Raw genomic sequence first — 23,210 nt, 5'->3', positions numbered from 1 at the left:
TTCCATCTACAGAATGAGGTTTACGAGATTTGACAAAAGTGACGAAAACATGCTTTCAATGCAGATGTCCATTAAATATTATGATAGCCGTGGTTGAGTACAGTTTCATACTTTTTTACATAGTGGAACATGGTAGTTATGGAAATAAAAGCAGCGGTTTAACAGGACAGAGAGAGAGTGAGGGATTAAAGAGAGGTTTATACTGAGGCGGATGTTTTTCGATGCCAACATGAGTCTTGTTTCAGCTGTGCCCATGTCTGACATCCAGAGAGACAGTGTGGCTACTGGTAGAGGTGTGTACATATGAGCAAGCCTGGGCTCACCTTGGAAAACAGGTTGAAACAGCCCAGCCGGCTGATGACACAATACACTTCAGGAAGGCGAGGTCCTTTCCCACTAGGCTGCAGGTGCGGGAAAGATTACACAAGCAATTAAATCACACATCATGACATTGCTGCGGGGTACATAACAATACATGAAAGTTACTAGAGTGTTGCAGAGCCATTGAAAGAGAGAGTTCTGCCAACGGATGTCCAAAACGCTGGAGTGTCACGTGATTCATGGAGCCTTCAGATAGCTCCAGTTATGTTTTGTTTTCTCTTAAAATTCTTTAACTTTCATTTTTTATCCATTAAATAGCTTTCGTCTTTAAATGGGTTAAACGTTTACCTCAGTTGGTCTGTTTAGTCAAAGCTCCATGCGTAACTTCCGGGAGCTATTGAGAGCCCGTGTCACGTTATTCATGGAGCCTTTAGATAGTTCCAGGAAGTTATGTTTTGTCTTTAAATGCTTTATTTCTTTCATTTTTTTATTTGTTAAACGGCTTTCATCTTTAAATGGGTTCGAATTTTACCTCAGTTGGTCTGTTTAGTCGCAGCTCCATGCATTACTAGTAACTTCCGGAAACTATTGAAACCGTGAAAAAACTGTTCCATTGGAGTCAACGGAGAAGACACGACTCTCTCTCTTAATGACCAAAGGTAAAAAGAGAGAGAACGACAGAGAGACCTAGCGCTATAATCACATGTGGCTTCTCGCTAAAATCATGGTTTGAAAATGTACAAACCACATCAAAGGTCTTCAGTTGAATTAAATCACTATGTATTTCTTTTTTCAATGGGAGTTAATTTATTTAAAAGAATCACTTCTTGTAAAGGAATGGTTCACCCAAAAATTTCAATTCAAACTTTCTCACCCTCTTTTTAAACCTGTAGGATTTATTTTCTTCAACAAAACACAATCTCAGATTATATTCTGAAGAATGTTGGTAACTGAACAACAAGGGTACCCATTTACTTTAATTTAAATTATATGGACACAAAATCAATGATCACTACTGTTGGTTGGTTACCAAAATTCTGTGTCATACAGGTTTGAAATGACAAAAAGGTAAGTAAATGATTTTTTGGTGAACTGTCCCTTTAAACGCTATCAAACCCATCCTATATTTTATAAACTACTATGTGTCTGGGGTTCGATTCTTTGACATCCCAAAGTAAAACACATGCAATAGCACATGGTATCACTCTAAAAGTAAGCAGTTTAATAAAGGACGCAGATTTTCCAGTGTAAACTCAGCACAGGTGCAGCTCCACAAAATGAATGAGTTGTCACACACAATCCGCTAAACAATCGGCAGCCTGGCCATTTTCTAAGAATCCAACTAGGTTTAGTGTCTCTGAAAACACACAGACACAAAGAAGCCCCATTCCTCTTGTCCATATTAGGTATGCAATTCTCCTCTGCTGACTTTTTACAAATGGGTGATTAATTCATGCATGTTGAGCGGGATTCAGTTCCTCAAGAATGCTGCCCTCGTGCCAGCCCCCTGGACTTCCTCTCTGCATTGAAAACAGTCAACCCTTCTCTCCACTGGGCCATTCAGACACTCAAAATGACAGAGGCCTAGAAAGAATTTAAACTAAAGAAAACCCAAAAGTCAACGATGAATCACACACACAAAAAACACAGGCCAATATCGGCGAAAGAGAGTTTGGAATGAGCAACTGCAGTGACATTAAAACTGTTCCTAACTGTATCTCCAGTACAAACATATGAAATGCTTTATTACTCTTAAATCACTGATTTTCAAAAAACATGCTTTAATGCAAAACATGCATTACACATTATAAAAGTCACATATTCTTAATTGGACATTCGCAAATTAAAGTTTTTTAGTCCTCCTCGCAAGAAACATGCGATTCATCACCACAGTCAGCACAACACTCACAAACACATGACTGATGCTTACGCTACAATGACACCCTTTTGCTGGTTTGGTTTCCACTCTTCTCCTGAGAAACTCTCATTAAACCGGAGGTGAAATGTTTACGAGAATTTGAGCAAAAAAAAAGAGCAAACCATACATTTACTCAAGTGGCTGAAAAAACGCCCATTCCAACTCCATCCACATTCTTGCTCTTTAATTACAATGCATGACGTAATGTACAGTGCAGTATACGGTCACTAACAGAAACAATTAGAGCCAAACATTGTGAGTGAGAGTAAGTATAAGTACGAGACTCACCAGAAGTCGCCTGCAATACCCAAACCTTCTGCTCCCATCTTCTCCAGTGAGCATGAAAGAGAAGGTCTCACTGCAGTAAATCAAAGACAGCCACCATTAGTCCTCAAACCCCCATGCAGATCAGATGATAACAAGAAAGTGTTGAAAACTATTGGAGATTGATGACTTTGCCCTGAGGAGCAGCCACTGCGTGAAATGACATTGTTATGGAGACGTATGCAATGAAACCAAAGAACTAGCTGAAAGTACTAAGAGTTTATCAAAAAAAAGTGTGCATGCTTTTGTGTTTCCCGTGAATTTTTATAGAAATTTTAATTTTGCAGTACAGATGATGCATTGATAAATACTGTGGTAACGCAGGCAATGATACCTGTTGTATTCAGACACGGGGCTCCAGTCTTTGGAATCTGGAAAGCAGAACTGTGGAATAGCCTTAAGTCTCTGCTCAGCCTCCCTCATCTGTTTGGTGAGTCTCTCTAACTGTGAGGGTCAGATAAGAGAAACCAGTAAGAAACTTATCTGATATATTTGCACTTCTACACAAATTCCTTTCAGATCTTCATTACTATGTGAAATATGTACAGAATACCCTTCCAACTGGGGACAATCCCTCACCCTTACTGCCCTCTGTTCCATTTTAGCATCGGATGTCACTTGGGTTGACCCTGAATTGGAGAGCGTGCCAGCATTTTCAGCCTCTCAAGGGGACACAATCGGTGAAGCAGATCTCAGCTAATTAAAGAACTATCTCTGTAACTAAACAGGATCACTATGGCAACCGTTTCCTGCTTACGCCAGTTACTGTCAATATGTCCCAACAATAAAAGCATCTGTATCTGGACCCCGTTTCTAATCGACATGATGGCATATTTAAGATCTACAATTTAAGATGTCATTATCTGATATCATCCAGTATACATAACACTGAAAAAGCAGTAAAAATGATTTAGAGTCACACTTCAAAATATGTTAGGCTATATATGAAGAGTTTGTTTCCCAAATGAGATAACTCTGAGATAAAACTTTTTTTAGTTTTTTATTATATTATCATATTTTATTGTGATAATAAGCTCTATTTGTTTGTTATTATGGCTTAAATCAAAACAAACCAACTCCAGTTAATTGGAATGCACAATAAAAAAACATGATTCAAAATTTTAAAACGGAGTTATCTCATTTTGTAAATAAACTCTTCATATATCACCCAGACACTGTTATTTGACAGTATTGACCATAAAGAGAGTTAAATATTACTTATTTAAATATAATATATATACAGAGGTGGCCAAAAGTGAAATCTTCTTTATTTGGTTCATTTATTTTGAATAAATTAAAGATGCATTAATCATTTGGTATGCATGTTGTATTGGTGTGCTTGAAGTGTAAACTGAAGCTCAGTTTAGAGAAGAATTTAAGCTTTAACTACTGCCAGCCTTTTGATTTCTATGGATTTATTTAATATATTGTAATTAAAACCACATCCCTGATACAGCGTTGTTTGCCTTTTTGGCAAATAATTTTGTTCAATAAAAACTATTTGTATACCATACAAATCTGATACTTTGATGATTTAAACAAAACTGTTTGAGGAAACATTAAAAGGGAATATTGTACAAATAAGCACCCTCAGCTACAAGAGAAATATATTAAATGTTAGTATCAAAAAGAATAAAGGGGGTATGCAACAGTGTTTCATGCATTCTGACTAATTTACAATGTTAAACATGCAGGCTTCTCATTCTTAAAGGCAGAGTAGATCATTTGGAAAAAGCTTACGTTTGCCTGATCGCCTTTCACATACGATATATACAGTCAATATAAAAATACCAATGTTTCGCTTTACTTATTGATTGCTATAAGGATGTTAAGAGACTTCCAACCAGCATTACAAAAACCTTTTCTGGACAGGATTGCCTACTCAGCCTTTAACATGGTCAACTTGTCAAAAAACGAGTTGGACGTATGATGTAGTTCAGAAACTTTTTTTCGAATATGATAATCTTTTTTGTTTCAACTTTTCTTAGTCCCATACAGTTTTCCAGGAAAAGCATGCGGCACGCCCATGCGTCAACCAAGGAGAGTGGGAGAAGGAGCATGCGCACAAGTCACTTTCACTTATGTGCAGGAGAGAGAGAGAGCATACGTTCGCTAAGTTCAGCTGTGTTTGTATTTCACTGCATTTGGGTGAGGAATGTTATATAAACAGTGGATATAACGCTGGATTTGGAGATTGTTTGAAACTGATAGATGGAGCGGTCCCAGCCGAAAATGAACCGTACGCGGTTAGTGAAACTGATGTCTGTTTTGTTATCAATGGGTGCGCACATGCTTTAGTTTTGCCTACCCCTCAGCAACCCCTGCACACGTCGTATGTTTCTGGAAATAATCTTTCAGACTGTCTCTGTCTTTTTTATAAATATTATCAAACTAAAGACTCTACTGTTAATCGAAGGGTATGACACTATTCTGTAAGTGCTCCAAAATTAACATGAGATGTGCAGAAACTGTCTGAGTTATGGCCACTTTAAAGCAGCTTTTGCTCACAGCTTCCCCATGTTGTTGATAAGCATAATTGTCTAGTTACCAGTGTCATAAATAATTTCTATGTAAAAGCTTCCCTGTGTGCAGCTCAATACACGTGAATTTGTTGACTAAACTGATGAAACCGTCAAATGCAGAAACTTCGTTTGGTAACCATTTCGCACTCTTCCACAGGCAGGAGATGGGCGGGGCTTCTATAACACAGAACTTATAGACTGTAATTGTAGTCGCTATGAGGCTGCTCTGATAACAGCGTGAGTAGAATTCTTCAAGTTAAGAGTTGTTTAACCACTGAAATAATTTTAGAGACATTATATTAAGGTTGAAAAAACTACAAAGTGTTGCTTTAATACAGAATCTTTATTATTCACCTTTGGAAACTGGTAGGTGACCTCTGGAGTAAAAGAGTTTTTGGTGGGCTTTTTCTTTAACGAGACGACCACAAAGTACTCAAAGAGCTCTCTTTCCTGCCACTCGATCAACTGCAGCTCCAGCGTCCTGTAACTGGGTGCACGGCGCAGGATCGACTGCAGCTTCAGTAGCCTTTGAGTGTGGGCTATGTAAACAATAAACATCACATTATAGGCAAAAGGAGAACTAGAGCATTGAAAATTGTGCAAGGAACATCAATGTATGTTGTCTCGATTAAAAGCCTTTGCCAAATGCATAGATGAAAATGTAATACGCACAACATGAGTTTTATTTAAAGCATTAATATCTCCTGTTCGCTATGCAGCTCATTCTCATCTACTGATCAGTCCTGACAGTTACATGTGACAAATCACAGGTCATGTGGGCTTGTTTGCTTAGAGAACAGAGACTTTCAGCAGCACTCTGAAACACTGGCCACCAGAGACCTTTATTCAACCGTGTTTTTATCCCTCACCTTTGAACCTGTCGTCAGAGTCGCTTTCACTCTCACTGTTGTCATCTACAAACAGAAAAAGAGGTTTGTTTAATGTCAAAAGGCCAACTGACAAACATGTCAAACAAAAATTGGGGCACATGTTTTTACCTCTTAGAGATGCTGTTTCCATACTGGAAAGTGAAAGCTTCTTTAGTCTTTTCTTGCCTCGTTTTGTACAGTAGATAGAGTTTATTCTTTGGACCACCTGATGGATAAAGAAAAAAAGGACTTTTACACTTACCCGTATTCGTTCAATGTGTATTGGACATTTTCAAATTGCACAATTTAAGGGACTATCATGTCCAAATGGGAAAGTTATTGATTTAGCTATCAGTGTGCTATATAGTGAGCTTTTAAAAACCATTGGGACCACTCTACTGCAACTTGGAGTAGAGTGGAAAGTCTGGAATCTCCCAATCTGGAAAGGGAAAAATGGTGAAACTAAATCTCTTAGCCCTTAAGGGCAGTCTTTCTGTTAACCTGAGAAATAGATTTCAGGGTTTTTTTCTCCCTTTTAAACCCTGCAGCAAATGAGCATTCAAGTTAAAGGCATTAAATCGGTGTGTGATAGGAGGAGTTTTTCCTACAAAAACATGAGGGGGCAAAGAAAACTGCAGTGGCTGGAAAGCTTGTGGTCAACACCTAGTTCCCAAGAGCCAGCTGTGAAGTCTTACAGAAATAGTTTCTGAAATGTATAATCCATAATCATTTACAATGTACTTTTTGGTAATTGATATGGTGTGATGTTGCACTGGATAAATAATTGCCAAATTTGAGATTTAAATTTGATCATGTTAAACGTGATTGTGATCAAGAAATTTGACTTTAACTTCTATTTTGGTCTGTTTCTTATATAAATCTATCATGTGCCTTTAGAAGAATTTGAATAAACATTTTTTTACATTTCTTATTTTGTTTTCCATGGAAAATAATAGATTTGGTAATTAAATTATGAATATTTAAATGTTGGTGTGAACTACACTTTCATCTTCCAAAAACGTACATCCCTTTGGATATTGATCATAATTTTTCTTATTACTTTTTACTTATACTTATTCTGTTCCTATTGGTCTGGAAATTCTTTGTATTAATACAGATTTTCAAACCCAGCATTGGGTCCAAAGGGGACAATGCCAACCTTGAGGTTAAATTAACCCCGGAAATGTTAAGATTTAACCCAACAATGGGTTAAACAGCCCAGCATTTTGGCTTGAAACAACCCAGCATGGGTCAATTTATAACCCAACCGTTGGTTTCGTCCCTTTCTAACCCAAAGCAAGGTTGAAAATAACCCAGCATAGTGTAAGCAAATAGAAGTATTTTCTATTCCCTCATAAAATAATTTAATTTATGATAATGTTTAACTAAAACATAATTAGACAAATATTCATTACACAGCAATGCTGAACTAGTGAAAAGTCATCAGACTAAATTCTGCTCAAGCGTACCTTGGGGACTCGTTTGTGTCTGTGGGAGGCCAGGGTCTCAGTGGTAGGGCCCAGGCTGTCATCTAATAGGCCACAGGGGGAGGAATGCATGCCCAGCTGGGGCAGCAGCAACACGTCATCATGGCTGTGCCTCTTAGACAGGCGGGATGGGCGCTGACTCTTCCTGTCAGATGGACCTGGCAACCTAAGAGACTGACTGCTCGGTTTAGAGGGCAGCTGGTGAGAGGAAAGTTAATAAGAGATTAATCTTTTCGCACAGGTGCAAGGATCAGACATGCATTATTTCAACATTTGTGCACAGAATAAATGTGCTGCGAAGTGAGGTCATTACGGCAAATGGGTAATATAGCTAAAGCTTCCATATCAATAGCGCTTAAATATGAAGAAAAGATTTGTCATTTTGAACAGCAGGTCCTATCATCGCTATCTTGCAAAGCCAAAGGAACTACCTGGGGAGGCGTAATCGACTTCCTGTCCTGGGAGGTCCATATCCTGTTGAGCGAGTCCCGAGACCTCTCGGGTAACAGGCGGGAATTTCTGACCAGACATCTCCTCACTGGATCTACATCCTCATATGGATTCTCTTTCTCTGTCCGCAGAAGATCAGGGGAGAGAAAACACAACTCAGATTAAAACCAAATACCAGCTGCATGGGAACGGACTTAAAAGGAATCAGGGTAACATGTCCGCTTAAGGAGTGAGTGGGAGATGGAGACGCACTGATAGGGAAAGGGTGGGCAAAAGGTACGGAGGGGGTGGAAGATGATAATGAGAAGGAGCTGGAGGCACCCGACGGGGCAGCTATTGAGCGCTGGGAGAGGGTTATTCATGGAGGTTTACTGCTAGCCTGCCTGAAGTTTGGGTGTATTGTCTCTAAACACAGTTTCTGTTGGACATGAGCCTTTGGACAGCACTCTGTCTCCAGAAGAAGAGGCCAATGATGAGTCAAGATAAGAGAATGCAGACAGTTAGGAATAGGGTCAGGACTCTGTATAAAACTCCTTAGTACTGTGAGAAACATTTGAAACCGATGAAGACTTATTGATGCATCTGAAATCACATTTAACATGCTTCATATCACAATTAATGTAATTTAACTTTTGTTTGTGGTTTAATTTTGCTTTACTTATGTTTGGATCAATAGTGACAAAAGACCTGAAGATATGAATACAATTTTATTTTAATTTAAGGACTTTATGCCAACTGCTAGTAAATTGACAACAGACAACTGAGAGCAAAATATTACATAATCGGATTCCAAAAATGTGTAAAAAAAATGGTATTTTGTCTATTTATCTAATTTAATAAATTATTAAAAACACATTTAATGTGTTCTAATAGGTTCCAGTTATTAAATAAAAATCGACTTGCTTACAGTTGAGAATCACAACAGTACACTACCAGTCAAACGTTTTGAAACACATGAGTGAAACGTTGCTCATGATTTTAGGAAAATGATACTAAGCTTTATGCTTACATGTCTAACATTAGTTTCATGACCAAAACTAAATCATGCAACAGTGCAAATTTAAACATTTTAATACAAACTATTACAAACTAAAATTGTTTTTATTAAATGTCATATATGATTTTGACTGAATAATGAAAAAAGAGCAGTCAATAAGAGTACACTTCAATGATGTTTAAAAAGTATGTCAGGGTAAATTCCCAAGAAGCAGCTTGATTTCTGAACATTTCTACAAATTCTAGACAACAGTTATTATTCTAAAGATGCTAAAAAAGCAATATTTTTTGCTTTGATTTGATTTAATATCAACATAATATTCATAGCATACTATAAATTTTGTGTTGTCCAAAAAGTGTTGTTAAACTTTTGACTAGTAGTGTATATAGCAACCATCTGTGATTTTATACAACATGTGATTTACTAGAATAATTTTGCCAGATTAATGTCAAATTATCAGAAGTCTGTTCTGTCAAAAGAAATACATCTAAATATCTATTTTTTATAACAATACTTACCTGCCAAAAAATCATAATAAATGCTGCCAGTTGTGCATTTTAACATAAGTGCATCATAAGATTTATCCTACATAAATACAGAGCTTTCGATGCTTTTAACAAAAAAAATGTTTCCATTAAATATGTCAGCCTAGAATTTTATAAAACAGAAAGCAATCAGATCAGTTGATCTCGTTGCATCTTGCACACATGCCTCTTGTGCAACTGTTTGTTGTGCGTTGTACACTTCAGTAACACAGAAACAGATGACAGCATTGACAAAAAATGCTGCTAAGTGAGCCTGACCATAAAAATGCCTACCACTCCTTTAAAAACACTGGAACCAACTAAAAAGCTTAACAGAAGCTTTTAGCACACAAAGTGTTAACCATTACACAAGAGCCTGACCTTAAGAGGTGTAATGCTGAGATCTGCCCCAGTGCCATTAAGCCGAAGAGTCACAATGACAGACCACCAATTACCCAGAATGCTCAGTGAAGCTCCCAAGTAAAGAAAAGTAATGACAGCATGGTGGAGAAATGATACGGCTCTCTGACCAATCAAGTACAGGAAGGTAATAATCAACTTCTCTACTTACATGAGTTCCACAAAACACCACACGGACAAACGGAGAAAGAGTGTGCACACCTTACACACACATACATGTTGTCATTCTGTATACACAAAGGGATTTTCTCACAAAGAGAAAAGGACATGGAGTAAGTGAGCAGTACACAATGTGGGTCTCGCCTTTTCAATAAAAGCGACACAGCAGACAACTGTGTTATGGCCAGTTTGATTTCTTCCCAACAGCAGCATGCAGTCATGATGTGAGATGAGGAATGTTCCTCTAACGAATAGGTTTGTGATGTGTAAACACGCGTTTTGCCTGAAATGAAAAGCCAAAAACACAACTAAAACATAGGCAGCCTTTTCAAAAAGTCTGCAGACGCCACATTTAAGAAAGTCCAAGGAGAAAGGAAGTGGCCTCTTTTAGACCTTGTATATCATCATGACGTGTATAGGTTCTCCTACAAATGATTTATCTAATGATAAAAGCATTATGACCCAGCCATCTGGAGATATTTGGCCGATCCTTTATCGCTATATGAATGTGCAGTGCATATGGAGGATAAGTCATTCAGTAAATGGCATCAGCCCAGACTGGCACTGTGCCAGAATGCAATGTGATGCCCCAAAACTGTACCTGTGAGATTCCAGGCCAGAATATGCATGCAATAAACAATGTCTCTTTTTCTTTACTGGTAAAGAAATTCACTAACAAGAGGATTTGAGCGATACTTTGGCATATCTTTCATATCCACAACAGCCTGAGAAAACAAATCATCTGATCCTCTAACTGCAACTTGGTGCTTCTGGAGGCCCTTTCGTGTCTCTCTCAGACCCTACCACACCAGTCCCAAGCACTGCGGACGGAACATGGGGGCCATATATTTTTCTCTAGAAGTAATCAGCATTCGTAAAATTGTGCACCCACAACACTTGATTCCACACTCGAGGTGTTCTGGAACAATAGAGCCTTTGTCGGGGGGAATTCTGAGAGTCACCCGCTTCCAAACCGCTAGAGGCTCATACACCTCTTGGACCCACCGGTCATCAATGTCTCTAAAGTCAAACCTACCAAAGGCTCTTTTGCATGAGTTTGCATATTCTTGGCTGTAAAGCTGATATAAGAACTTAAGTTGCTTAAAAAACTTCCCGAAGAACCTGTCTGTTTTCAGCAGGCTCTAATTCAGCCGGCTTTCATTACAGCATCTGATGCCTTTGCCTCATCAGCAAAGACAGAGAGAAAGATTTACAGCGCAGCCACAGAACAAGACCCATGAACAGTGTAACAATGCCAAGCCCCTCGGGGTCTAAGCATTAGTGCAAACAGGCTGTTTCCTACCAGAAAGGAATTTAGCACATAAAACTGGCCAGTGCCACATGCCAGTACTTCATCACCTTCAATAGACAAAAAAGTAAATTAACACAGTGCTTGTGGAATCAGCAGGCAATATAAAGTCCTGCAAGGGGACCCCTGTGCAGAGCAATATCTGTCTACTACTATGGGAAGCAATAATGCAATAACATGAATGTTACATTTGAGAAAAAGGCATACTAAACAAACTTAAATGATACTATTACGTAATGTTATAAAGAAGTTAAAGACACAGAATAGATATTTACTATTTAAGTTTTTCTTATATCTTTAAGTCTTTGTTTGAATACAAGGTATGATGTGCATTATTTTCAGCCTTAATTTACAATCAAATGGAATCCATTGAAAACTGTCACCAACCGTTCTTACCCACTATGTCCTCATAGGTGTTCTCCTCCAGTGTGCTCTTGGAGCTGGGCCGACTGTGGTTCCCTTTGGCGGCTGTGCCATTCTCTGTGGGTGAGGAGGGGTACGAGGACAGCAGGCTTAGAGCATCCTCTGACTCACAAGATTCTCTAGAACCAGACAGAAATAAAGAAAAATATACAGCTTTTGATCTTAAAAGTGAAGAATATTTCTAATGGCTTGTCTTAAGGCAAACATCTTTTATCTGGATGATGATAATCAGGCCAGACCACCTGAGAAGATGAAAGCCTCTTTCACATGCGAGGACCTTAAATACATCCAATCTCTCAATAGCTCTTTAAGAAGACGCTTATTGCAATAAGTTGCAAAATGAGAGATTTTAACAACATTTGTGTTATTGATCAACTTTTGATACAAACGCCCAAAAGTCACACACTTGTGTGGTTAAACAAGAGTATTAGGTATTGAATCTGTCATTAACATGTTTATTAAGGTCAAAAGACATTCAGAAGAACTCTAACATTACACAAGCTCACTGCCTGCCCACAGTCTCTAAACAGTCGACTTTGCACCAGCCACAGGAATGTCAAACATGGGCTCAGATGCAGAGAAGTAGAAAGACTCCTGCCCATGAGGTTCTCTATCATGAGAACCTGGCAGTTCTCCATATCCAGTAACTGGGCTAAAATAATCCATGTGCCAAAATTCATTCCAAATGACATGAGGAATATGATCTTTAAACATAATGAGAGCCCTCAAGAAGAAACAAAGCAGTGGCGGTATGAAGCAGCGTTATATCATCATAATGAGAGGAGATGAACCAAAGTCTTTGAACATCCAAAACATATCATTTTCTCTATTGTTCCAGCTCACTGTGTCAAGTGAACGCAGTCAGTGAGACTCTTTTAAGGGGGTCTCTAAAAACGGCCCAAAAAAGTGTTTGATACAGATAAAGCTACTGCTGATACTATTTTCAGACATGGAACTAAATTTGGAAAATTAAATATTAATGAAACATTGCCTGTTCCTTTAGAACCTGCAGGCCGTTCGCCATTGTCAGTTTAAATCTCAACGTGAGGATAAAAACACACTGTGCTATACATAGCAGTTTTGAAAAACAAGACAGTGTAATAAAGTAACATTTCACACCAGACTGGCTTTGGACATGAAGACAACAATTTACCTAATATGGTAAATTTATGAGACCCTGAGAAAACAAGAATCTCTATGTTGATCCCTGCTTGCTATCAAATGCCTGACAGGAAATTTCATTTTGCTTACTTGATTTGTAACATAAGAGTGTGTGAGAAAATGGAGACAGAAACAAAAGCCAATAATTTAAAGTCCAGAGTTACATCAACAAAACAAATGCTTGGCCTGTAATCATTTTCCCTTTCAACATTCCTTAGACAAGTTTTATATACTTCATTATCCAAGAAAAATAAATGAGCTCTTGTTCGAGACAGGAAGGAACTCTTTCACTTAGTGGAAATACATAGATACACAGAATCTCTAATGATTACCATTTTAAAACACTATTATGAACATTAGCTTTTCCATTAAATCCAATGCTCGAATTGAAAGGGGGCTAGGCAATCTTTATAAGATATAAAAGTAGACTTATGGCATCCTTTCCTTTTCTAATACGTTTATTTTTAGGTGACTTTAAAAATGTAGTAAAAAAGTGCTTGATATTGACAGACATTTAAACACAGTGATATATTTAGTATTGTTTTGCATATTTGTTTTACATTAAATATGATTTAAAAATATGTTTTAAGATTTTTGGTCCCACCCCAAAAAAACATCTCATCGTGGGGACTCCCCATAAGATATGATTCAATTCAAGCACTGATTAAAACCATTATAAATTCCTTTTTGTAGTGTGTTTTGGGTATTATTCTATCTGCCAGCTAACATCACACCAATAGAATTCATACACATATTGTTCAAGTAGACACCAATATAGTTTCCATTAAAACCAATACAATTCCCATTATAACCATTAAATCCATTTCAATTTCTATTGTGTTTTGATCAATTCAATCTAGTTGTTCATGACCTAGAAGCAAAAAAAAACACACAGGAAAAACATCCTGAGATTGTCAAATTTCATGCATGAAAGGAAAACAATGAATAAGGAATTACATTTTCATTATTGAGTGATTTTTTTTTTAACATTACGGTGAGTAACTAGAAGGTTGCCAGTTTAATCCCCTAAAGGAGCAAGTCATGAGCCATCATCATTGTCCCCTTGAGCAAGACATTTATCTCCACAATGCTTTAAGAACACCATAACACTCCAGGAACATTGTACAGTAAACCGCTTTGAATAAAAGAACCCGCTAAGTAACATAACACTACTATGCTGACAGCCATGTCATTTATATCATGCGGAAAACAATCACATTTCTTACCTATCTTGAGTCTTCCTAGGCAAGCTTTCGTCAGTCTTAGAATTTCTCATTACAGCAGGTGCCGGAGTTGAGGGAAGTGGAGGGGGAGATTCAGTGCTGGGAGGTAGTCCATTACTGGGCATCAAGCCCCTGTGGTTCCGATTGGCATCATACTCAAAAGTTCGTTTGGGCTTAGGCAAAGGGTTCACTGTGGGTCCAGAAGAGTCCTGTGCAGATGGGAGTTCTGGACTCTCAGACCTCATAGAGCTGATACTAAACCTCTGCCTGAGCTTTGAGAGTCTTTCAGAGCCTGGAGAAGCTTCAGGCTCAGTGGCCACGGAGCAGATGCTGCTCCGCTTGCTGCCACAAGTGCTGTCTAAATCTTCTGTTCCACTAATATTGAAAGACTTCTGTCTGGACTTGTCAAGACCGTAACAATTGCTAAGATACTGCGGTGGCGACAGAGAGGGACTTTCCTTCAAGGCTTGTTCAATCTTTTGTATCCGATTGAGGACGGCTGAGGTCTCCTTACGCGCAGAGAGCGTACGCAGGAAAATCCCTGAGGACTCAGCCTTTGACGGTCTCTTCTGGAAACTTACAGGAGTTTCTCTATCAGATGCACGTTCATCTTCCTCAGTCTCGGGGTAGGAGCACTCTGAAAATGCTGTGCTCATCCTCCTCATACCTTTAAAGTCAAAGGTCTTCTCGCTGCAGGGTGAGGACAGCAGGCTCGGGCAACCCTCACTCCCACCTCCAGGCCTCTTCTCCAAGCAAAGGCTCATTCTAGGTAGAGCCGCATTCCGACCCTCCCATTCTGAGATTTTTTTGCGTATGGGGACGGATGAAGCGGAGGTTCCAGTACGGCTGAGTGAGAGTGTGCGTTTGTGCCCGAGGTTGGTGGTGGGTCCTATGGAAAGGGTACTCCAGCTAAGGGGACCAGTTTTCAGTCCATCCCCCACAAGGAGGCCGTCTTGTGGCTGGTTCTCCTTCTGCTCCTGGTTGTCTCCACTTGATGGCTTATGGATGGTGAGCTTCTTGTCCAGACACGCGATGCTCTGAGACTTGGTGAGCTTGGTTTGACATTCAAAGTCAGTAGAGATTGAGAAACCACTTCTTAGACTGGCTGTCTTACAGCTCCAGTTCCTTTGGCTCCAAAGTTTAGAGTCAGCTTTTGCGTACCTTCCCGGCCGACTGTCCTCGCTGCCACTGAGGTGAGAAGAACTTGGCTCTTTTCCAGTAGAAAGTGGTGAAGAGACAGATTGACACCTGAAACAAGAGCAACAAGCAGTGACAAAGAAATCTTTCACAAATTGTGGTTGGCAAAGAAATATGAAAAGGCATGCGGAAAAAAAATCTCTTTTGATCCAAATGAGTAAAAGGAAAAGATGGTTGTTACAAAATGTTTTCTAAACAGAAAATCGATTCCAGATAAAAGGGAATGTTAGGTAGGACCAACATGGGATAAAACAACAATTTGACATAGTTTTGGAACGGCTGTAACCTCACACATTAAGCCAATGCAAACCAAGAAGAACAGTCAAAAAACATACTTAGATTCTTCCACATAATCATTCTGGGAACATTCATATAAACCTCCCAATCAAAAGCTATTGAAACCATTAATGATTATAAAGGGATAAAGAATAAAGGAACTCACCCTCATCAACCCTTAGCGTTTTTTCTTAGCTGTGTGTGGCAACTGTTTCTCTTTGTCTACATGTCAACCTCTGTCTCCTCATCATTCCCAGGCCCATTGTTCACTCTGCAAACAGCCGCTGCTGACTGCTGAGCAGTATGATTAAAGACTCTGCTGACCTCATTTCAGTCTCTTCAGACGCACAAACACTTTCTCATCCACCTCAAAATCTAATGCTGCTTCTATGCTTCCAGGAACTAAAACTAAACTTGGCCCACACCTCAGTGAAATTGAGGCAAGCAGATCTGATGTCACAGCAGTGGTTAGAATAACAAATGCAAGCTGGGAGGAGGCCAAGAGAATGATCCAGGGTGCAGGTTGGGACAGATCAACAAAATATATAACGCCTATAAAGGCTAGAGAAACGCCACTCCACCTGAAGCCTTGCAGGTCTTGCCTTAAAATGACTGTATAATCACCATCCTCATGTGAAACATTCACAAAATATATCATCATCAATGTTACACATCACATTGGCTGTCCGTACAGAGTAATAGTTTTCAGTTTTTGAAAAGTTTAGATTTCCTTGTGTTGTTATCTTTAATTTAAAACGCCCCAAACTCATGGCAATCAAAAAGCCCCGATATGAGTCTTCATCACTTTTCATCGAGGGATCATCAAATAGTGCAGCGATACAGTTTGGCAGGTGCAGTAGACAGAGCCGCTTGTTTGGGTGAAGTGCGTTTGTCGTTGTGCTTGTTTGTGTGTGAGGTTAACTAACAACACTATCTATTTTCATTTTGCGATTAAAACTTGTTTTCCTGCTGCATCGAGTCCATTGATCTAGAGCCCTTTGATCTGCGAGATGTGGGAAAACATGGAAGGAATCGAGATTGCAGAATTCCACTATTTAAATTTGTCCTCTGCTTGTTCTGCGTGTATGAGTGAATGACACCTATACAATAAGGTGACCGTTTTTCGGGGACAGTCCCTGATTTTGGTGTTCTCTACGACTGGAGCTGTCCCCGGAAATATCCCCGTTTTACAGTACACCAATACAACCAGAAAATACACTGAAAAAGCCCAATAAACATATCCTGCGGAGTATCATAGCAACAATGCAGTGGTTATTTACACCAGCAGAGGGGGCTGTAAGCTACACTAATTACTTAGTCGCGTGCCGCTGAGCGAAGATGAATGTACAACGGAACATGACGACATCAAAAGACTACAGTAAAAGTGATTGGATTCAAGGTACTAGCTACTCATTTTAAATGAAAGTGAAACTGTTTGTATGTGTTATATAACAGGGTTAGACCAGGGAGCTGTATTGTTTTGCACAAATTTTTTATCTCTAACATAACGTTCCGTCGTCACAACACAGAATTTCCATCAATGATCAAGTGATTTCCACACTTACGTTAAAAATATTTATCTAAGAAATAGCAATTACACTGACAACTATCACATTCACAGAAAGGACATCTGTAATCAAAATTACCATAAAATGCAAATAAAAGGTTAATTTCCAAAACCACAAACATAAAATGTTATTTCAAACGTTTTAATTATTGTTTTTTCCCAAGGAGTTTTGGTAAGCTTTTTTAAAATAAGTTATGTTCAGTGTGGTCTGCAAACAATATTATACTATTGTAATTAATTGTAATAGTACAAAAAATCATGAATAATTATGTGCAACAACAAAAGACAAAATGTTTTGTCCCCGTTTTTTTAATTGATTGATTAAAGCAAATGAGATTTCAATGGTATTTTGACCATTTAACTAGGAAATGTTCCCGGTTTTCACGAAAAAAATCTGGTCAACTTACTATACAAGAAAATGCCAAAATAAATGCCGCTAAATTTGAACCAGATGATAAAATAATTAACTTGTAGTAAATTTATAAACTGTAGTAAACTAAACACTATACCATGTATTGAAGGAAAAGGCAAATCTGTGCACTTTATTACAGTATGTGTTCCTATAGTGTACTTATGGCCCTTTCACCGGCATGGTACTGTCAGGTTAAGTACGACACGGCTCGGTACAGCTCACTTCACTTCGGCTCAGTTTGCTTCTTCACAGCAGTTTAGTACCACTTCAAAGTGGGTGGGTATTAAAACCATATTGTTATAGTTGAGCTGCCCCTTCTGCCGCAGCAACATTGTGAGCGCGACATAAACACACGTAGAACACAGGAGTAATGGAGCATATAAATGGCGGATGGCAGCGAAACAAAATACTGCTAAAAATACCTGAGACTTTGGGATATCTTACAGCAAAGAGCAGACAACGATAATTTGGTTCGCTCGATGGCGCACGAGGGTAAGCTAATGTAGCATTTAGCATTGTTAATTAATAGAAAGGATGGGTCTGTATAAAGAAAAATGAAGTAAACGTGTGTCAGTATATCAAAATTTTCACAATAGCGCACATTTTTGGATTAAAGTCCAAGTTTCCTTGTTTTGTTACCTTTAATTATCGTGTTGTGTATTATTTCCGGTTCCTGTTTTATGTTGTAGTCCGTTGTATTTTTTCTTGTTGATTAGCCTTCGCCAGGTGTGTCTTGTTAGCATGTTACCCTGTTTGACTCTGTCTACTGAATATAGCCCTTGTGTTTCATTTGTCCGTCGTTGTTCCAGTGTCCCTGTTATTTGATGTTTTCATGGATTTCTTTTGTTCCTTTTTTATTATTAAATCATAAACTGCAGGTGGATCTGCCTCCTGCCTGGCTTTATTTTCGATACAGAACGACTGAACACAAAAAAGGTTCCAGCAGTTATCCTTGTCTGCACACACAACGGTAAGCGTACTCTCAAGGACATCACTAAAGATCATTTTGACATTGCTTTTCTTTCAGACATTCCAGATTTTGCCCTGATCGATTTTTTTCTGTTACAGACACAATCAACCACTAAAAGATCACCTCACCCATTATGGTCCTTGAGGGTCGCTGCAGAAATTTATGGACTATACGTTGGCCTGTGTCGGGTATCCACTCACTGTTGGCGAGGAGGACTCCTCTAAACATTTTTTGGGAGGGGGCAGTATACCTCAGGCTAAAGTCTGCATGCCCCACTCTGAGGGTGGTGAGCTCTGTGTTTGTTAAGGCTGAGCCTGCTCGCAAGATGGCCGGCAGTCCAGAGCTCACTCGCAAGATGGCTGCCAGCCCACAGCCTCCAGGAATCATAGCCGCTTCGATAGTGGTACCTAGTCCGGTGGTTCAAGAGGTGTTCGTTCCTGAGATTCTGCCCTTGGCATCTTCTATGCTGGTGGTGGCAGCTGCCTTGTTGTGTGTCTGGGCTGTAAGCCCTTCATTTGCACCACAGGCCGACTCTGAACCCCCTGAGCTCCTTGCCTCGTCCAAGATGGCCGCATCTGAGCTCCCTGCCTCGTCCAAGATGGTCGCCTCTGAGGTCCCTGATTCGTCCAAGATGGCCCTCTTCTCGTCTTCCTGCCTCGTCCAAGAAGCTTGTTTCAGATCAGAGATCCATGCCTTGTCCAAAATGACCGCATTGAAGTTTCCTGCCTCATCAAAGATGTCCACTCCTGGCCTTACAGCCCTGTCTGCACCTCCCTGGCCGCCTCGGCTCCACTGCCCTTCATGGGCCTGGCCCTCCATCACACCCCCTGTTCCGCCACTGAAAAATGTCATGCTTGAGTCTGACTAACATATCCTGTTAAAGCAGATCTTTATGGCCTAGCATTTACAATAAATGTGGCTTACAAATAAGGGTATTATCCCAGATAATCAAGGGGAGGAACGGACAATATCCAAATCTGTCATGAGAAGATGGAAGATATTATTTGGGAGGACAATCTTCAAATCAGAGCTTGAATTTACATCACAAATAGCTTTCTACAAGGGATTGGAATAACACAGAAATGTTGAGGGTCATTTTACACCCTGTCCAAAAGATAAAAATTTCACTCAAAATTCACATTTATATGTTAGCTAAGCAATCTTAAAATGCATGTTAAAAAATATGCCCACCCTGTCTGGACCACCCCTCCACAAGGCATAAATGATTGTTTCTATGAAGGCAATATTAAGCTTGTGTAACATCCTTTACACAAGAAAAACTTAAGCTTCTTTCACTGAGTCCACCATGAGTTTGTGTCTGTGGTCTGAGGAGGTCCTCTAAGAGCTCTGACAGGGCCAGTAAAAACAAGTCCAGCTCTGGGGAAGCCAGCTGGTCTGGCCACACATGGACCAAGGGAAAGCCAATGCCGTTCTGCCTGTTCCTGGGTCTTGAGGGCAGTGTCAACCACAGGCCATTTCCTGTTTGAAAGCCATGCCAGCATGGTGAAGCTATGCACTTCCATGAACAGTTGAACACACATCAAAAAGCAACATATCAAGCCCAGATCCAGTGGGTTCTCCCCCACAAAAATGTGAATATTTCATTTATGACTGGGTTATTTTTTTAACTATTATCTTTGCTATTAAAAGCGCATATTCTTAGTGTTAGGCCTACCTACCGCCACCCAATCTGACATAAATCTGCCTCTTCAGCATTCTCCTTTGCCTGTGATTTACAGCAGAAACTTTAATATCCATGTCCACTAAGAGAGGCTCTACAGAGGGTAGCAGAATCTACGCCATCATTTTTCTCTGCACTAATTCGCATAAATCACAATTTCCTTTTGTAAATATCTCTGACATCAGAGAGCATGGATAGGTAATTATGAAAGCAACTCCTTTAGCTCTTTACAGAATGTTTTTCTTCACTTGTTTCTTATCCAATAACTATCTGATACGTACCGGAAAGCTTCACAGAACGAAGCCTCGTGTCCACAAATAGAATAGACTATCTGAGGCTTCCAGGCAGAGTTTGAAAAACATTGATTTACGATCAATCTAAATATAACATGAATCAACAAACCACCAAACATATTTCAACACCTGCATAACATTAAAAGTATGAACTGCAAATGCACTATAATTGCTTTATGTATGATCAGTAAATTTGTATTAATATTTAAACACAATCAATATATTCTCTACTGAAATAATAGTCCATATACAAGACCTTCTGTTTTTCTGCAGATATCATATATGTTGGCTGAAAAGGGGACAAACCCAGAATTTTCGGAGGAAACAACACAGGTTGGGTTGAAAAGGTAAAATACCAACACAATGTTTGGGTTCGTACCTTTCTGCCCCAATGTTTGGGTTTAAAATTACCTGCATTTTTAGAGGGAAGGTTTTTATAAACTTGCGATACACAATAAGTGTTTTGATAGATTGTACTTGTATTCATTTTCATGGCTCTATACAACTTACGCCACTGGTGAATATATTCTATGTTGCTGTTTTACCTAAATGATTGATTACAATAAAAACTGAGAAAGCATGAGAATAGATTGCTGACTCATGTATTGGCATCACAATGGCTCCTACCTGTCCAAGTTATCCTCGGGGCCTTTAGACCCTCCTGCTGTTCTCTGTGTAGCTTTGGAGCTTTTGTTGGCAGTCATCTCCTCCTAGGGGCTCCCTCGCCTGTTGAAAAAATGTTGGTAAGAAAACATCTATAATAAATGCAAATGTACTATGGCAATATAAATACTAAACTGGCACTTTTATTTTGATGACATCTCTATGGACTAGACAAGGTTTATCAATTCTTTTTTATATATATATTTAATACAAAACTTCATTAACCTTTAGGAGCTGTTACATTTTTTACAAACAGCAAAGGGCAAAATATAAACTACTATAAGAAAAGCTCCAAAAGGGTCAGATATGAGATTTAACATTGGTTAATCCTGGATGGAAAATCTGATCTAAACCACAAAAGATATGGGCCGTATAGTCTCCACAAAAACATCCATATCATCCCTGTATTGCAAACAACAAATCCCTCACCATCCCAGAAACACAGACAGACCCAGCATGCTTCAGAGAAAGATGTTTGCGTGTTAGATCCAGGTGATAAATCCTACAGTAGCCACATAGGATATGCATTAAGCTACCAAGAAATAACATACTCTAGTTCCCATTCAGAAAGAGAACATATATTCCAATTTATTTTCAGAAGAAATATAGGTAAAACATACCCAGACAAGTCATTGCCACAATAGATCATATAACATATCGCTGATTTTGTTCTGAAACATTGTATATTATTGATTTTTATTTTTGGTCATAAATCCTTATTATTAGTCACTCTTATCGCCACTGGGTTTTCCAAATATCTAACCAATAAAAATATAAAAAAGTGCTTGTCAAAATGTGTATTTAATCATAGTATTATAGCGAATTCTGCTATCTGCCATTGTAAAACAGTCAGTTCTGGTCCTTGATTCGGAACGGAGTTCTAAGCCGCTATATAATACCCAAAATATAACGGCTGACCGCACCACATAGCCTAAATATCATTTTATTTACTTTATTTTATGAAACCTTGCTAAGCACATGGAGTAACCGTTTTATTAAAGCAATAAGCCCCGCGAAGCAGTGGGTTACTGTGCATTTTAGAACAGCTACGGGGTTTTAGGCACTCGGCTTCGAGTCGTGCCACAACGCCCTTAGGTGTTATAAAATGCACTGTTACCCACTGCTTCGCGGGCTTATTGCTTTATTATCTATCTTCTTTTCTTTTTTTAAATATCCCTGCTTGTAAATTTGCTTTTTTATTCTGTGTTAGTGTTATTTGTTTGCACCATGGGTCTAAGAGTAACGCAATATCAATCCTCTATACACTGTAAAAAAAATCCTGTAAAATTTACAGTAAACTACTGGCAGCAGGGTTGCCAGCCAGTTACTGTAAATTGTACAGCCACAGTACTGTAATTTAATTTACAGCCATTTACTGTAATTGCAGAATACAGGAAAAACTGTAATTTTGAATAGTAACAGTATAATGCTGTATTTTTTACAGCAAATTGCTTGATTTTAATTTACTTTATTTAGAAGAAATACATAAATCACTGTATATCCAGTATGTTTTGCATACTGGATATACAGTTTTTTTTTTTTTTTAATTGATACAAAAATACATTACAGACAAATTGTGTACGTTGTTGTACATGAAATAATTTTATTCAGTAACAACTTCATAGTATCCAACATGGCTCTTTAAACATTCATGTTTAACAACACGTTAACCAACATTACCATCATGAAACAACATTGCAAAACAAGGCCAAAGTGAGTCTGTAAAACGGTCCACATCTTGATCCATCAGAGCACAACAAGTAGCTGGAACTATGGAAACGAAACAAGAGAATAATGTTAGATATTCAATTTATAGTCAGAGAAAAACAGAGGACAACATATACAGTCAGAGAATAATAAAATGATGTAATTCAATGATGAGATCTGTGTGTGTGTGTGTGTGTGTGTGTGTGTGTATGTGCCTGTGTGTGTGTGTGTGTGTGTGTGTGCTTCTTACTTTTCATCGATTACACTGAATATTCATCATTGTGTTTAGAAGAGCGGCGACATGTGGGTTCACTGCAACCTGTTTCTTCTGTATCCT

At 38.8% G+C, this 23,210-nt stretch overlaps 1 protein-coding gene across 2 annotated transcripts in view; it reads right to left on the bottom strand.

Annotated features, from left to right (window-relative positions):
* The window catches only part of dennd2b (DENN domain containing 2B), a 57,360-nt gene that overhangs the window by 12,013 nt on the left and 22,137 nt on the right, over window positions 1–23,210 (bottom strand). For both annotated transcript variants that reach the window (XM_056758691.1, XM_056758685.1), the window contains exons 2-12: window positions 21,131–21,229; window positions 14,111–15,355; window positions 11,697–11,842; window positions 7,873–8,012; window positions 7,424–7,639; window positions 6,084–6,180; window positions 5,955–5,999; window positions 5,440–5,624; window positions 2,898–3,007; window positions 2,528–2,597; window positions 324–401 (exon numbers count right to left, since the gene is read on the bottom strand). In XM_056758691.1, the coding sequence (XP_056614669.1) occupies window positions 324–401; window positions 2,528–2,597; window positions 2,898–3,007; window positions 5,440–5,624; window positions 5,955–5,999; window positions 6,084–6,180; window positions 7,424–7,639; window positions 7,873–8,012; window positions 11,697–11,842; window positions 14,111–15,355; window positions 21,131–21,207 (2,409 nt within the window). In that variant the 5' untranslated portion in view covers window positions 21,208–21,229. The remainder of the gene's footprint in view (window positions 1–323; window positions 402–2,527; window positions 2,598–2,897; window positions 3,008–5,439; window positions 5,625–5,954; window positions 6,000–6,083; window positions 6,181–7,423; window positions 7,640–7,872; window positions 8,013–11,696; window positions 11,843–14,110; window positions 15,356–21,130; window positions 21,230–23,210) is intronic.

This window comes from Triplophysa dalaica, chromosome 1 (assembly GCF_015846415.1).
Source record: "Triplophysa dalaica isolate WHDGS20190420 chromosome 1, ASM1584641v1, whole genome shotgun sequence".
Lineage (NCBI taxonomy): Eukaryota > Metazoa > Chordata > Actinopteri > Cypriniformes > Nemacheilidae > Triplophysa > Triplophysa dalaica.
The sequence above is the reverse complement of the archived record's forward strand: the minus strand, read 5'-3'. Positions and strand labels throughout refer to the sequence as shown.